The 16,699-nt window shown below is 39.4% G+C and overlaps 1 protein-coding gene across 2 annotated transcripts in view; it reads left to right on the top strand.

Annotated features, from left to right (window-relative positions):
• LOC109935927 (conserved oligomeric Golgi complex subunit 6) overlaps positions 1-16,699 on the top strand; it is a 149,820-nt gene that overhangs the window by 84,444 nt on the left and 48,677 nt on the right. For both annotated transcript variants that reach the window (XM_048598240.1, XM_048598241.1), the window contains exons 3-5: positions 13,697-13,808; positions 13,900-13,982; positions 16,544-16,614. In XM_048598240.1, the coding sequence (XP_048454197.1) occupies positions 13,697-13,808; positions 13,900-13,982; positions 16,544-16,614 (266 nt within the window). The remainder of the gene's footprint in view (positions 1-13,696; positions 13,809-13,899; positions 13,983-16,543; positions 16,615-16,699) is intronic.

The raw sequence follows: 16,699 nt of genomic DNA, 5'->3' as shown, positions 1-16,699 counted from the left end.
GGTGGGAGGAGGGGATAGGTGGGAGGAAGAACAAATGAGTTAGTTTTAAGGAAAAGCATTTAGCAATTGGGTCAGTAGCTGTATGTTGCTTTTTGTATTTATCTAGATAGTTGCACATCTTGAGCTGAAGTTATTTACTGTCATCATTCAGACTTGATCAAAGCTACATTGTTGGCATGCTCAGTTTCTTAGTTCCTTGAACTCCATGCCAAAAGGTTTTTGTGTTCCTCTTGTCTGGAAATCCCACTTGTGTTTCAAATTATAGAAGCATGTGTGCTCAAGTGTGCTGTATATGTTTCACCTTATCCGACAATGATACTTTCTTCTTCCATCGGTTTACAATAACTTCCCTCTTGTTCTTGTCCTGAAAACTAAGATATAGTTCCATAAGTGTTATCAGTCCACTAATAACTTCCAAAGCCAAACTTTGCACTGCACGCGTGGTGCTAGTGGTGGTTTCTGCTAAGTAATTTTCAGAAAGGTGAAGTTTGATAAATGGCAAACATGAATTTAAGAAAAAAAGTTCCAAAATAATAAATCAAACAATTCAAATAAATGAGTAATTGATAAAGATGAGCTTTAAAAGTGACAAGTAGCAAAGCTAACTAATAAAAGCTTCTTTGCCTTTTTGCTTAAGCAGAGTTAGAGAGACAGACATACTGGGCCCCAAGTCCTGGTCACAGAAACATAAAAGCAATTGTGTAAACTTAATTGAATCCCTCTCTGACATGCACATAAAATGATATCAAAAATGAATCAGAATCCATAGTCCAGTGATTTTGATCTCTGTTGTATATAAAATTATGTATACACTTAGAAAAATTCAGATCATGGAATAAATTAGATAGAAATAAAATGGCCTTGATTTCATTTGATTGTGTTAGTGAATGTTATTGGCACTTCCTGTTAATATGAAGTAAATAGGACAGCAACTTCACAGTACATACACGCACAGCTAAATGCAGAAACCCAAAACTTTTGAGTCTGAATCACCCTGTCCTTTTGCCAGCTTTGATATAGTGGTATCTCGCTGATAGATGGCATTGAAATCAGTAAAAGAGTAAAGTTATATTTGTTCACTAAGCTTGGCAGCAAAAGTGAGGGTTGGTGAATCTAGATGTTAGTGAATTTTAGTGGTGTGTTACTGCCAAACTTTTTGCATGGAAAAAAAAACTTGAATAAAATATCTTATTCCTTCAGGATTCTATCTGTCATGCACATTTTTTAAAAATGAGGTAAAATACATTTTTAGACAGTTGTTTATTTTGACTCTATTTTAATACCATCTTTCTTTCATTGTCTTTTTGCTGTATGTACATTGAGTTATTTTTTTAAAATTCTTGATTTTGACTCTGAACGTCTCAAGGATTCTTCAATATGATAGATTAAGAGTGATGTATTGCTTTCCCTGTTTATTCATGCCGCATATCCTCTGTAGAAGATGCCACACTATACATCAGATGTCTGATGAAAAGAAAGGCTTCTGCAGAAAAACATGTAAAATCTCTGCAGGCTGCTGTCACAGTGGTGAAAAGTGAGCATCATTCCTTCGTGACTGGTTGTTTGGGCTTGGATTTTGCATTGTGAATTCTTGGAAAATGTTGCCAATCTAGTGTTCAGAAGAAAAGTCACTGGACCCGAAATGTGATCTCAGTTCCCCCATCCAGAGATGCTTTCAGACCTGCTGAATTTCTTTAAATTCTGTTTTTGTTTCAGATTTCCAGCATCTGCAGTTCTTTGATTCATTTTAGTTTGCTGTTTAGTTTCTTGGAGGTTGTGACAAAATGGTATGCCAGAGACAAGACAATGGTTGTGATGTATTGGGCCACTTTTATTCAGTTTCTCTGGAAAGGCTAAGACTAAAATTAATGAAGGCAGGAATAATTGGAAATACTCGCGATATTGTTGGGTAATCGCAGAACGGTGAATTGGAGATTTTCATCAGACTTGCTTTTTTATTTTTTCTTGGGATGTGGGCTTCACAGACTGTCCATGTTTATTGTTCACCCTAGTTACTCGAGAAGGTGGACTGCCTTGAACCATTCGCAGTCCATGTGGTGTAGAATGTACAATGCTGTTAGGAGTTCCAGGATTTTGATCTAGTGATGTTTAAGGAACTGTGATATATTTCCAAGAGAGGATAGTGAGTGGCCTGTGGGGGAACTTGCAGGTGGTGGTGTTGTATCTACTGCCTTTGTTTTTCTAGATACCCTTTCTGGTAATGGGCGTGGATTTGGAAGGTATGTCGAAGGAGCTTTGGTAAACTTCTGTGTGCATCTTGTAGATTGTACACATTGCTGCCACTGTATTTTGGTGCAAAAGGAAGTAAATGTTGCAGGTGGTGAATGGGTTACTTCGTCCTAGGTAACATTGAGTCTCAAGTGCTGTTGCGGAATCATAGAACATAGAACATAGAACATAGAGCATTACAGCGCAGTACAGGCCCTTCGGCCCTCAATGTTGCGCCGACCTGTGAAACCAATCTGAAGCCCATCTAACCTAAACTATTCCATTATCATCCATATGTTTATCCAATGACCATTTAAATGCCCTTAAAGTTGGCGAGTCTACTATTTTTGCAGGCAGGGCATTCCACGCCCTTACTACTCTCTGAGTAAAGAACCTACCTCTGACATCTGTCCTATATCTATCACCCCTCAATTTAAAGCTATGTCCCCTCGTGCTAGCCATCACCATCCGAGGAAAAAGGCTCCCACTGTCCACCCTATCTAATCCTCTGATCATCTTGTATGTCTCTATCAAGTCACCTCTTAACCTTCTTCTCTCTAACGAAAACAACCTCAAGACCCTCAGCCTTTCCTCATAAGACCTTCCCTCCATACCAGGCAACATCCTGGTAAATCTCCTCTGCACCCTTTCCAATGCTTCCACATCCTTCCTATAATGCGGTGACCAGAACTGTACGCAATACTCCAAGTGCGGCCGCACCAGAGTTTTGTACAGCTGCAACATGACCTCATGGCTCCGAAACTCAACCCCTCTACCAATAAAACCTAATATACTGTACGCCTTCTTAACAACGCTATCAACCTGGGTGGCAACTTTCAGTGATCTATGCACATGGACACCGAGATCTTTCTGCTCATCCACACTACCAAGAATCTTACCATTAGCCCAGTACTCTGTATTTCTGTTACTCCTTCCAAAGTGAATCACCTCACACTTTGCCGCATTAAACTCCATTTGCCACCTCTCAGCCCAGCTCTGCAGCTTATCTATGTCCCTCTGTAACCTGCAACATCCTTCCGCGCTATCCACAACTCCACCGACTTTGGTCTCATCCGCAAATTTACTAACCCATCCTTCGACGCCCTCATCCAGGTCATTTATAAAAATGACAAACAGCAGTGGCCCCAAAACAGAACCTTGAGATACACCACTAGTAACTGAACTCCAGGATGAACATTTCCCATCAACCATCACCCTCTGTCTTCTTACAGCTAGCCAATTTCTGATCCAAACCGCTAAATCACCCTCAATCCCATGCCTCCGTATTTTCTGCAATAGCCTACCATGGGGAACCTTATCAAACGCTTTACTGAAATCCATATACACCACATCAACCGCTTTACCCTCATCCACCTGTTTGGTCACCTTCTCAAAGAACTCAATAAGGTTTGTGAGGCACGACCTACCCTTCACAAAACCGTGTTGACTATCCCTAATCACATTATTCCTTTCTAGATGATTATAAATCCTATCTCTTATAATCCTTTCCAACACTTTACCCACAACTGAAGTAAGGCTCACTGGTCTATAATTACCAGGGTTGTCTCTACTCCCCTTCTTGAACAAGGGGACAACATTTGCTAGTCTCCAGTCTTCTGGCACTATTCCTGAAGACAATGACGACATAAAGATCAAAGCCAAAGGCTCTGCAATCTCCTCTCTAGCTTCCCAGAGAATCCAAGGATAAATCCCATCCGGCCCAGGGGACTTGTCTATTTTCACACCTTCCAGAATTGCTAACACCTCCTCCTAATGAACCTCAATCCCGTCTAGTCTAATAGACTGTATCTCAGTATTCTCCTCAACTACGTTGTCTTTTTCCTGTGTGAATACTGACGAAAAATATGCATTTAGCACCTCTCCTATCTCTTCGGACTCCACGCACAACTTCCCATTACTGTCCTTGACCGGCCCCAATCTTACTGTAAGTTGAAAGTTCACACTTCTGGCTTGTGCCCTGGAGGTAACAGGTTTAGACGTGTCAAGAGGTTTGGTTAGTCACCAGAAAATTCTCCACCTCTGACCTACTTCTGTAGCCATTGTGTTTCTCCAGCTAGACCAGTTAAGTTTCTGGTCAATGGTAACCCCCAGGGATGTTGATAATGAGAAAATTCAGTGATGGTATTACCATTTAATGTCAAGGGGCAATGTTTAGATTCTGTCTTGTTGGAGATAGTCATCGTCACAAATCTTACTTGCTACTTGTGAGTCTGAATCTGGACATGGTCCAGGCTGTGCTGAATTTAGAAATGGGCTGCTTGCTATTTGAAGAATCACGAATGGTGCTGAACATAGTCCAATCTTCATCGACTGTCACCACGTCTGACCTTGTCAGGGTCCAAATTGCCTCCAGCCATTTCATGATATGATGTGGTGAATCGAATTGACTGAAGACTGGCATCTGTAATGCTGAGGACCTCTTGAGGCCAAGATAGATCGTTCACTTGGCACTTTTGGCTGAAAATTGTTCCGTCTAAGGAACAGTTCCTTCTTAATGATTTTTCTTTTCATATGAAGTACCTTGCATTACTCACAAGGCCAAGATGGATCATCCACTTGGCACTTCTGGCTGAAAATTGTTGCAAATACTTGAGACTTACCTTTTGCACTGATATGTTGGACTCCTTGTGAAGTTACCATAAACACAGATTTCATATGCAAAAGAAATGAAAGGGACAGTGTATTTTTTTTAAAAATTGCAGAGACTGGGGAGATGATAGTGGTGGAGGAAAATCATGAGAGGACTCATTGGTCACTTATAAAGTTTCAGATGATTCAATGATCGTCAAGATAAGACAGCTCCGTGCTGAACCACCAGAGTAAGCTAAAGGAGCATTTGAACTTTCTTTAGAAATTATGCAGGTAGCTGATGAGTTTCAGTTGTATATAATGCAAGGTACTTCCTATGGAAAGAAAAATCATTAAGGAACAAACTGTTACTTAGAAAAAAAGAAATGTTTATCAAAATTAAAGCAATCTGGACTGTCTTGACTGGCACTTTGAAGGTATCATAGCAATACTCAGTAGTAGTGAGTAAAGCATATTAATATATTAAAAGATCAATATTGAGCCAATGGAGTAAGGTGCATTTAACACCAATACTGCAACTACACATACAGTACTGTGCACAGTATATTCACCACACTACAAGAAGGAAATTGTAACTATTGAAAGCATACAGAAGAAGGCAATCAAAATAATTGAGGGAATGAGGGCTGGAGGAATTAGATTGCAATGATTAATTACGAGAATTGGGCATGTTCTCACTTGATGTGTGAAGGTCGAGGTGAGATAATTATGTTTTTAGCACTCTAAAGATGATGTAGATCATGATGAGCTGTCTCAGCGTGTCTACAACAGTATAACACAGGGTTAGCAGAGTGGATCAAGCTCCCTATAGAGAAAGTGGGAATGGATTTTGTTGATTCATTCAAGTGTACACTCTTGCACAAGAGTATAATCAGAAGGGAAATCCATTGTCAGTGAAATCTCTTTTCCGTTGCATAAAACCTACTAAAACCAGTTGCTAAGTTCACACTGTTATACTTCTAAAAGCCAGTTGATGTAAGATGATGCCAGATCCCAATCTTTACAAAGTCTCACGTTTTTGTTTTGTATAGTGAAAGATTACAAGAAATACTTCTCACCCATAGTTTTAGTAAACGTCCCTTCGTAAATGAATAAGTAATCAACCTGATTAGACCTACCATGAGACCCCTGTCACGATCAGCACAAGCTGTGGTGGGCCTTGAACCTGGACCTTCTGGCCTGGAGGTAGGGGCCCTACCACTGCCCCATAAATATCCTGATGTTCCTTTACAATTATGTTTGAAACAACCTGTTTGAACATGTTATGACATACCTTCTGGGCAGGTGGGACTAGAACCTGGACCTTAGCTGCAAAATACAAAGAAGGAGCAGGAACAATACATTCAGCTTGTCAAGCCTGCCCTGCCATTTAATACAGTCGTGGAGGATATGTTTGTAATGTCAAATCTCCTAGTTGAGCCAGTTCCTGCCTCTCCCGATAACCTTTCAACCTTTTGCTTACCAAGAATCTATCCACCATTGACTCTGCTCCCACCATTTTTCAGGATGAGAATGCAAATGACGTTTGACCTCTGTGAGAAAATATTTTGCCCTATTTCTGTTTTAAATGGTCGACCTCTTATTTTTAAACTGACCCCTTGTTCCAGATTCTCCCAGGAAAGGTAATATCAATGCGTTACCATATCAAGTCCTCTTTTAGGGTCTCCTGTGTTTCAATCAAGTCACCTCTTCCTCCTCTAGGCTCTGGCATACACAAACCAAGCCTGTTCAGCCCTTCCTGTTAAGACAACTGTTCAGTTCAGGTTAGTCTGGTAAACCTTCTCTGAACTACTTCCCAAGTATTTACATCCTTCCTAGATAGGATGACCCATACTGCATGTAGCATTCCAGAGAATCTCAGCAGAACTAGATTCTGAAGAAGAATCAGACCAGATTTGAAACATTAACTCAGTTTCTCCTTCTCCACAGATGCTGCCAGATCTGCTGAATTTCTCCAGCTTTCTCTCTGGTTGTTTCAGATTTCCAACATCTGCAGTATTTTGTCTTTATATAACTATAAATCGCATTGGTCTGCTAAGGAGGCATGTTAGTATTCATGCTATGTAATTGGTATCCATTCAGGAATATGTTTTGCATTATGTTAATCAGATCAAATCAGTATCCTTTATTTATTATAGAATTATTTTCTCTCTCCTTCCTTCCTTTCCTCCCCAGTGGAATATCCAATTATATCATTATTTGTAGCTAGATATAATGCTTTCAATAAAGTATCACCTCTGCCCAAATGCTAGCAAAAATTTTGCAATACTTGCTTTTATCTCACAGCTTTTAACCAGCTTCTATCATTGTCAATTCTATTTGTATTTTAGGACAGTTTATCATTCAATAGATTTGCAGACTAATAGAACCATAGAAGGATCATAACTTTAGAATGTGTCTCTTCAGCTAGTCCCACACCAATGCTCTTTCCCCATAGTCCTACAAATCTTTTTTCTTCCAATTCCCTTTTGAAAGTCATAATTTCATTTGTCCCCACCGCCACATTCTCAGGCAGTGTATTGCAGATCCTAGCTACTTGCTAGATTAAGAATAAGTTTTGTTCAGATGTCATATCTGATTGTTTTCTCAGTCATCTTATATCTCTGTGCTGTGGTTCTGGACCCTTCCGCCAATGGAAACAGTTTTCTCCTGAGAGCTTTTTGCCTCTACAAAATTTTCTCCCGTTCTACTCTTTAAGAAGAACTCAACAACTTTTTTTTTGGCATATGGGCAGCACTAGTTAGGCTAGTTGTATTGCACATCCTTAATCCTTTCTGGGAAGGCATTGGTGAGCTGCCACCTTGAACCACTATCGACCATTTAGTGTAGGTAGATTTACAGTGGTGGTCGGAAGGCAATTCGAAGATTTGATTCAGCAACTGAAGGTGCAGTGATATAGTTCAAAGTCAAGATTGTGTGTGACTTGGTGGGGAATTTGTCAGTGGTAGTGTTCCCATAACACTCATGACTTCTGCCTTGTAGTTGGTGAATGGACTATGAGAACTTTGGCAGGGACTTATCACACAATTCCCAGAATCTGATCTTCTTTTGTAACCATAGTATTTATATAGAAACATAGAAAATAGGAGCTGGAAAAGGCCATTTGGCCCTTCAAGCCTGCTCTGAAGTTATGGCTGATCGTTCAACTCAATACCAAGTTCCTGCTTTTCCCCCATATCTTTTGATCCCTTTAGCCCCAACTCCTCCTTGAAATCATAAAATGTTTTGGCCTTGACTTCCTTCTGTGGTAGTGAATCCCACAGGCTCACTAATCTCTGGGTGAATACATTTCTTCCTGTTTCAGCCCTAAAGGGCTCACTTTGTATCCTTAGACTTTGATCCTTGGTTATGTATATCCCACCATCAGCAATATCCTTCCTACATCTACCCTGTCTAGTCCTATTAGAATGTTATAGGTTTCCATGAGATGACCCCTTATTCTTCTGAAATCCTGTGAATATAATCCTAACTGATTTAACCTGTCTCATACATCAGTCCTGGTATTCCAGAAATCAACTTTTGCTGCACTCCCTCTATGGCAAGATCATCCTTCCTCAGATAAGGAGACTAAAACAACAAATAATATTCCAGGTGTGGTCTCATCAAGGCCTTGTATAATTGCGGCAAGACTCTCTTGTTCCTGTACTCAAATCACCTTGTTATGAAGACCAACATACCATTTGTCTTCATTACTGCCTGCTGCACCCGAATGCTTTCCTTCAGGGACTTATATACAATGGTACTCTGGTCTCATTGCATATTCTGTTCCTACAATTTATAACCATTCAGATGATAATCTGCCTTCCTGTTTTTACTACCAAAGTGGATAACTTCATACTTATCCACATTATACTGCATTTGCCCACTCACTCAACTTGTCCTTGATCTTTGTTGGTCCTGTTTAGTTTCTGCTCAGGATGTTGATGCTGGGGATTTTGCAATATTAATGCCATTGAATTTATCCATGTAACTGAAGTCTTTTACCTTTGCAACCGTTTTCTTAGTTCTTTGCTGTCTTCAATGTTTTCACTTTGTTCCAAAAGTGTGATGCCCAGAATTGAACATACTACTTCAGTTAAGTTCAAACCATTATTTTATAAATGTTCAACATAACTTCCATATGTTTACATTCTAGTCCTCTATTTATAAAGCCCTCATCTCAGATACCTTATTTACCACTTTATCAACATTCCTTCCTACTTTCAACAATGTGTGCAACGTCTATCATCCGGCCTTTCTGCTCCTAAATCCCCCTTAGAATCATATTATTTAGTTGATATTCCCTTTCCTCTTTTTTTGCCTATTAAAATGTGTCGCTGTTTACTTCTATCCCTCAATATGTTAAAGACAGAATATTTCAAGTTAAAGTTCAGACAGCATTACAGTTAACTAACTCCAGTGCCTTCTCGTCGAGGGCAAAGTTGCCTTTTTTTGTCATGCGTCATGGCACCTGGGTGATAATTCCATACAGCAGTTCACTTTGTATTGTGCAAAAGAAGAAAGGACGCCTAGTGTTAGCAACAACTTTGCAGTGAATGCTCTCTCACTGAAGTACTATTGCCTTGGAAACAATTATAATTGTGGCTCTCTGGCTCCACTGGGTTCCTCCTGGGAATATAAAGCAAGCCTGTGTTCCGGCTTCTTTCCTGTGCAGGGACGGTATTTATGTCTCAAGTTCCCATGTTCTGCCCGTTTTCATTTATGTATGAAGAACGCAGTATGAAAGCCAGGCTTGTCTTCATAGGACGATGTAATTTTAATGTGACTGCATTATCTTTAAAAACCTGCTGAACTGTTAAAATGCATTTTTGTTAAGAAGAAGAAAGGATTGAGCACTTTTGTTGTTAAAGTACAGTCACAAGGTAAACTAAAAGCTTTTTTTTGGTTAACATGAAATGAGATACTTATTTCTGCTCATTATATCAAGGTATCTGCTTCTCATTCACTCCCACGTGGTCTGTAGAAGCACACATTCTAAATGCTGCAATATTCTGTTGTGGGATTCACAAATGACAAAGATAGTTGAAATGCTGTAACTACTTAAGAAATTCATTTATGAAAAACGGAAAGATTTTCTGTTAATTTGATTAGTTTTCAAAGCCAACATGGGCAACATAAATCTTTCTAGCACAGATTTGTTTGTATTTTTATTGGCTTGTTTTCAAGTTTTCTGATTGGTTCAGATGAAGCTGAGCTTTCTGATTAGTAGATGTTCTCATTCATAATAATGAACTAATCAGGGAAAATTACTGCTTTCTGCTGTTATCAGTAGCTGGTCCAGTAATCTTAAAAAAGGGGAAGAGATAAATCGTAACTAACCTCCATGTGGCTTTTCAGCAGATTCCTGACTATCATTAACAAAACCTTTGACGTAACTTGTTCCTTATTCCATCAATTTCCCATTATCTATGCCTGAACCCTTAGCTTTTATTTGTTTCCAGCTCTGACTAAAGTTTCCTTTTCTTGACTCAGCCACCAGAACCCCATACCCCCATCCCCCACCCCCCAACAACCCCATCGCACTTCCTTGCAAATTCTCCACTTTTTTTAAATCCACAAAAGAGAATGTGGATGTGATGATGAACCTCCAGGAATGATTCCAGAACCGTTATTTTCAATACTTTTTCTATCCCAGACACCATTTATTCATGTGGAGGATAATCATTAACACAGACTAGTTGGGCCAAATAGCCTATAGCATATTATAGCTTCTGAACATTCCAGTCTGGTATTGATATGGCTAAGAAAATTGTTTCTCACTGGTTTCTATGAATATATACTCATCAAAATCTTGGTAATAATGCCTCAGATACAGACCAAAACCTGTGCCGTATAAGAAATTGTAGATTTCAGTGGAGCATAGGATGTTGAAAGGTGACCTTATAGCAGTTTATAAAATCATGAGTGTTATAGATAGAGTTAATGGTAGCTGTGTTTTCCCTAGAATGGGGGTTTTCAAGACTAGGGGGCATATTTTTAGGGAGAATGATTTAAGAAAGACATGAGAGCAAATTTTTTACATAGAGCATAGTTCGCATGTAGAATGAACCTCCTGAGGAAGTGGTGAATGCGGGCACAACTACAATGTTTAAAAGACGCTTAGGTTAGTACATGAATAAGAAAGGTTTGGAGGGATATGGGTCAGGAGCAGGCAGGTGGGACTAGTTTAGTTTGGGATTATGTTCAGCATGGATTGATGGGACTGAAGGGTCTGTTTCCATGCTGTATGACTCTGTGACTCTATGTAAAACTGTTTTACCCTTCAGTGTAGCATTGTTTGGCACCCAGAATTAACCAAGAGTTCTGGAAAGACAAACAATAATTTAGCAATCATTCTGTCATACTTGCCTTGTAGATTTAAGGAATATTGTAACTATTAATTGTAAATTCTGATATGCGTGTCAACATTTTTAATCTGCAGTGAGGTCTTGACAGTATATTTGGAGATTCTGTATTAAAATTGTAATGTTCAACATTGACTTGGAGCTGATTCTTAACATTTTCATTGGATTCTCAGGAATACCTGTTTATGTTTCATGAAGCTAACATGGGTCCATTCCCACCTATATTTTAAAAGTTGATGCACAGATATGTGCTCACATATTTTGTGAAGTAATTGTATGTTCATCTGTACAACCACAAATGCTTTATGAAGTCACTTTGTGTTTGACAGTTAAAATTTTAAGGAACAGATACTCCCACATTTATAAAGTCTCTATGCATCCTGTGGAAGGTATGTATCATAATGCCAGGTTCCCTGCACTTTATGTGGGGGGGGGGGTGGAGTGCAAATAAACTGACTTAGCCCTTATTTCTGGAATTACTAGTTTCTGGATAGTGGAGAGATGTCCCATATATTACGGTCAAATTTCCTTTGGCTAGTTGGTGGATTACCATACTGAAAGAATAATGAAAGTGGAAGCTGAAGATCCCCTGGTAACCTGTGGCTAAATACACAATTTAATGTGACACTGTGCAGAAAATCCGCAAGTTTAGCTCTTGACCCATTGGAACAGTGTAATGTTGGCATTCACATCTAATTTTATGGGGAAGGAGTTGTCACGATTCCTATTCCTTCCTCCCTTCTTTTGTTCCTGCTAAGCATTTTCTCCTATGCTAATAGAACAAGGTAGAATCTCTCACAAAAAAAAAGACACACCTCATCAGGATGGCAATCCACCAACTAGCCAAGGAAAACATTGATTGTAGTATATGGGGCAGCTCTCCACTATCCAGAAACTCTACTAACTCCAGAGATAAGGGCTATTCAGTATCTCCTGCTGAAAGATGTATATGAAAGTATAAGATAACAAGGTGTAGAGCTGAATGAACACAGCAGGCCTCTATCCATCTTCTATCTGCCTCCCCCTCCCTCCCTATTTATTTCAGAACCCCCTTCCCCTCCCCCATTTCTGAAGAAGGGTCTAGGACCGAAACGTCAGCCTTTCTGCTCCTATGATGCTGCTTGGCCTGCTGTGTTCATCCAGCCCTGCACCTTGTTATCTCAGATTCTCCAGCATCTGCAGTTCCTACTATATATGAAAATGTAACTTGAGGACAAAATTATGCTTGGTTGTTAAGCTGCACAGTCAAATAACCAGCAGAGTTACTCGCGGTTTAGAAGCACATCAGAATTGAATTAGGTACTTTGTACGGGGAGCAGGGTAGTGGAGGACAAATGTTAGAGACATCGAAGAAGGAGAAAATATGATGCTCAGGAACAAAAATAGAACTGTATTAAGATATTCCTCAAATTGCATCCTGCTCTGCAGTAATTTTTAATTTCTTCTATTGATCAAACAGCTACATTTTGTTTAGGGGCTAAGATTGGAGATGTGCTGATCATTGCTGCCACCTTTTGGATTCTTTGCAGTACTATCTAGTCACAAAGTTGTGTTATGAAGCTAAAAGGCAAAAATTACTTGTTCCTACCCGTATTGATCTTGCATTACTGCAGTGATTCATTTGAAAGTGCAACATTGACGGTAAAGACCTTTATAACATCCTAAGTCCATGAATGGTGCTGTAGTGCTAAATGTAATCACGAACATAATAGCAGACTTCCTTAATTTCTTGTCCATGATATTTTGTTTTAAAAAGAAAATGTTCCAACTGTGTTACTCCTCCAGGGTTCTACTTCAATGGTCTCAGCAAAGGTGGTTTAAAGCTGCTAACCTCATGTGGCGTTCCTCAAGATGCCAAGAGCCAATGGCCTAATTGTTGCCAAGTATATGAGAACCTAGCTGTAGATTGTTGCACCTTGGCTGTTCTTGGGGCAGTCTAGCCTAGCTGATTTACTGGCACCATGGTGGATTCTGGTTTAGGGGCATGGCAGAAAAAACATGTACGGAGATCAAACACAAGCATAATGCTCCCACTGCACCACTGCCATTCTTACAGCCTTTTCCCTTCCACTGATCTGCAGGTATGCAGACTTTAGAGGATGAATAGCAGTGTGAAAATCCCCGTCCGTTCAGTTTATCTGTCTGCCCAAGACATATAACTGTCTCTCTAAGGTGAAGCGCAAAATCTGCATGGAAAACAAATTGGGAGCAGAGTAGGTTGTTCTGCCCCTCAGTTTGTTTTGCAGCCAGATTTACTATCATTAGTTACTATCAGTTCTGAAGAAGGGTCACTAGACCTGAAACGCTAACTCTGATCTCTGCACAGTTTTCTCCATTACCACCTTCTCAACTATGTTGGGTACATTGTTAACCAAGTTTGCAGCAAATCATGCCTAATGTGATCAAATTCATATGGTGTTTGAGTTTTTCCAGTAAGCTGTTTGGCTGGAAGTTGAGCAGTAGAGAGTCACAGCTTGTGATTTCATGTGTATACTGTTTTCTTTTCATTACAGTCAACGATTAGAAATCCGAGCTGAGGTAGCAAATGCTTTCTTGTCTAAGTTTCAGCTAACTGCAGATGAACTGAATATCCTTCGAGGCCCAAGAGAAGGACCAATTACAGAGGTAATCCGTACATTCGCAATTCCTATTATGTAGAAGAAGCATTATGTTACACTTACAGAATTGTGCCTCATAATCTTTCGTATGCTTTTAGGACTTTTTTAAAGCACTTGGAAAAGTGAAGCAGATTCACAATGATGTCAAGATTCTATTACGAACAAACCAGCAAACTGCAGGGTAAGGAGTATTTTTCATGTCCCTGCACAGAAATGCTCTAATTTCCAGCCTCTGTAACTTGTGTAGCAAAGTATATGTTGCATAGAGGAAACAAAGGAAAAAATTGCGAGCTATTCTCCTTTGATAACATTGTTTAATTGTAACTTGGGGTATGGCTTTTGAGCAGAATATTTAGGAATGAAACAGACACACAGATGGTGAGCGGAAGAGGTGAGTGACAAAAGAATGGAACTGTGTGACCATGGAGCTGAGTAACAGTGCAGTCTGATTGGAGCTGAAATAAGAGTCAAAATCTGAACTAAAACAGGAAGGAAACGTTATCGATTTCCTGTGAGGTAACAATTAGCAGGAAATTTCAACACCAAGATGCTTGTGGGAAAGCAAATTCAGAGTATAAAGCTGGTGGAGATGAGGCTAGGTAGAAAAGTATTTCTTGAACAAGTTTTAAATTGGTATCATGGGTTGAGGCCAAAAGAAGAAAGCACAATAAATAAAATGCAGTTATAGAGTCATAGAGATCTACAGTATAGAAAATGGTCCTTCAGCCCATCATATCAGTGCTGGTCAAAACAACCACCTAACTATTTTAATCCCATTTTCCAACCCGAAGTCCATAGCCTTGTATGCTGTGGTATTGCAATGCACATCTAAATGTTTCTTAAATGTTATGAGGGTTTCTGCCTCTACCACCCTTACAAAAATAAGTTGCAGATTCCTACCACCCTCTGAATGAAAACGTTTTTCCTCACATTTCCTCTAAACCTCCTGCCCTTTACCTTTAAATCTATGCCCCCAGCCATTGATTGTTCCCTTAAGGTTAGATGTTTATTCCTGTCTACCCTATCTATGCATTTCAGAATTTTTTACATCTCAATCATGTCCCATCTCAATCTCTGATCTAGGGAAATCAACCTCAGTCTGTCCAATCTCTTTCCATTACTGAAATTCTTCAGCCCAGGTAACTTCCCAGTAAATCTCCTTTCAAGTGCTATCACATCCCTCCTATAATGTGGATTCCAGAACTGCACGCAATGTTCTATGTGTGCCTACAGCATTATCTCGCTACTCTTAAACTCTATGCCTTAACTAATAAAGGCAAGTTTACCATATGCCTTCTTAAATATCAGGACAGGTGGATAAAGGGGTGAAGGGACCGGTGTACATGTACATCAAGGTCTCTCTGATCTTCAGTGCTTCTCACGGCCCTATCATTCATCATGTATTCCTTCGCCTTGTTTGGCCAGCCCAAGTGTATCGCCTCGCATTTATCCAAATTGAATTCCATTTGCCACTGATCACCCATCTGGCTAACCCATCCGGCTAACCCATCCATATCCACTTGTTGTCTAGGCCTATCCTCCTTACTATTTACTGTCGTGTCCATTTTTGTATCATCTGCAGACTTACCAATCAACTCTCCTACATTCAAGTTCAAATTGTTTATATAAACCACAACAGCAAGGGTCCCAAAGCTGACCTCTGTGGAACCCCCACCAGACACAGACTTCCAGTTAGGAAAATACCCCTCAACAGTCACCCTCTGCTTCTTGCCTTTCAGCCAATTGTGAATCCAGTTTACCAAATTTTCTTGGATCCCATTGGCTCTTACCTTTGCTATCAGTCTCCCATATTGGACCATATCAAAAGCCTTGCTGAAGTCCAAGTAGACTACATTAAAAGCATTGCCTTCATTTACACAACCATTGACCTGTTCAAAAAATTCAATCAAGTTGGTCACACTTATTTGTATAGAAAATGGAATCTGAGCCTTCTGCCGTAGCCTGTCCCATTTGTTTGGCTTATGCCTCCTTTCTCATTCCACTGGTTAACTGAGGCCATTTAGAGCAAATTTACAGCAAGCCTGATGCTGTTCAGGCTAAAGTCCAAGGATTACAACATTGAGATCAGAAATCCTGACCAATTTTAAAATCTGTAATGCAGAATATTAAGGTTATTGCTAAAATAAGTTAATTTATCTCATACAGGTAACTGAACTATGAAACCTACCATTGCATATCGTCCACTTAATCATCATAAATTTTCTGCTCTATGCCGTTAAAATATTAATAAAATTAACCAAATATTTAATGAAATTATCAATTACTGTGGGTTGACTTTTCAGTAACTTTGTTCAAAATAGAGATCAAATTAAAGGTTTTTGACTAACGAATCACATTTGACCATTAAAATTTCCAAAAATTTATGCTTAGAATTTACATATAAATTCCACCTGCATTAAATCTATTTATACTGAGAGGCTGTGTCAATCAAAAATGGCTGTTTGCTTGAGAGTTTCATATGTGTCCCTGGAAGGTTGCTTTGAATAATTGCATTTTGCATTAGGCACCCCATGAATGCAGCCTGTTAATTAATCAAGCAGAATACATCATCCTTTCTAAATTTGACCTGATCAGTTTCCAAAGCTATGAACGTGTTGCATGTAAATATCGAATTTTGTCACGTAAAACTGCATTGTACTGCTGGTGTGCAATAATCAGAAAAATAAATGCAACATAACGTCAAGGGCTTCAGAATGATACATTACATTCTCTGTTTTAAAGACTGGAAATTATGGAACAAATGGCACTCCTCCAAGAGACATCATATGAAAAACTTTACAGATGGGCGCAAGGTATGTCTCTTATCCAATAAAGTTCTGATAGAACGAACTGCAGAAGTTTTATATGAATTAAGCAGAATGTGTCATGTATGCTGAA

This window comes from Rhincodon typus, chromosome 6 (genome assembly GCF_021869965.1).
Source record: "Rhincodon typus isolate 14 chromosome 6, sRhiTyp1.1, whole genome shotgun sequence".
NCBI lineage: Eukaryota > Metazoa > Chordata > Chondrichthyes > Orectolobiformes > Rhincodontidae > Rhincodon > Rhincodon typus.
The sequence above is the reverse complement of the archived record's forward strand: the minus strand, read 5'-3'. Positions and strand labels throughout refer to the sequence as shown.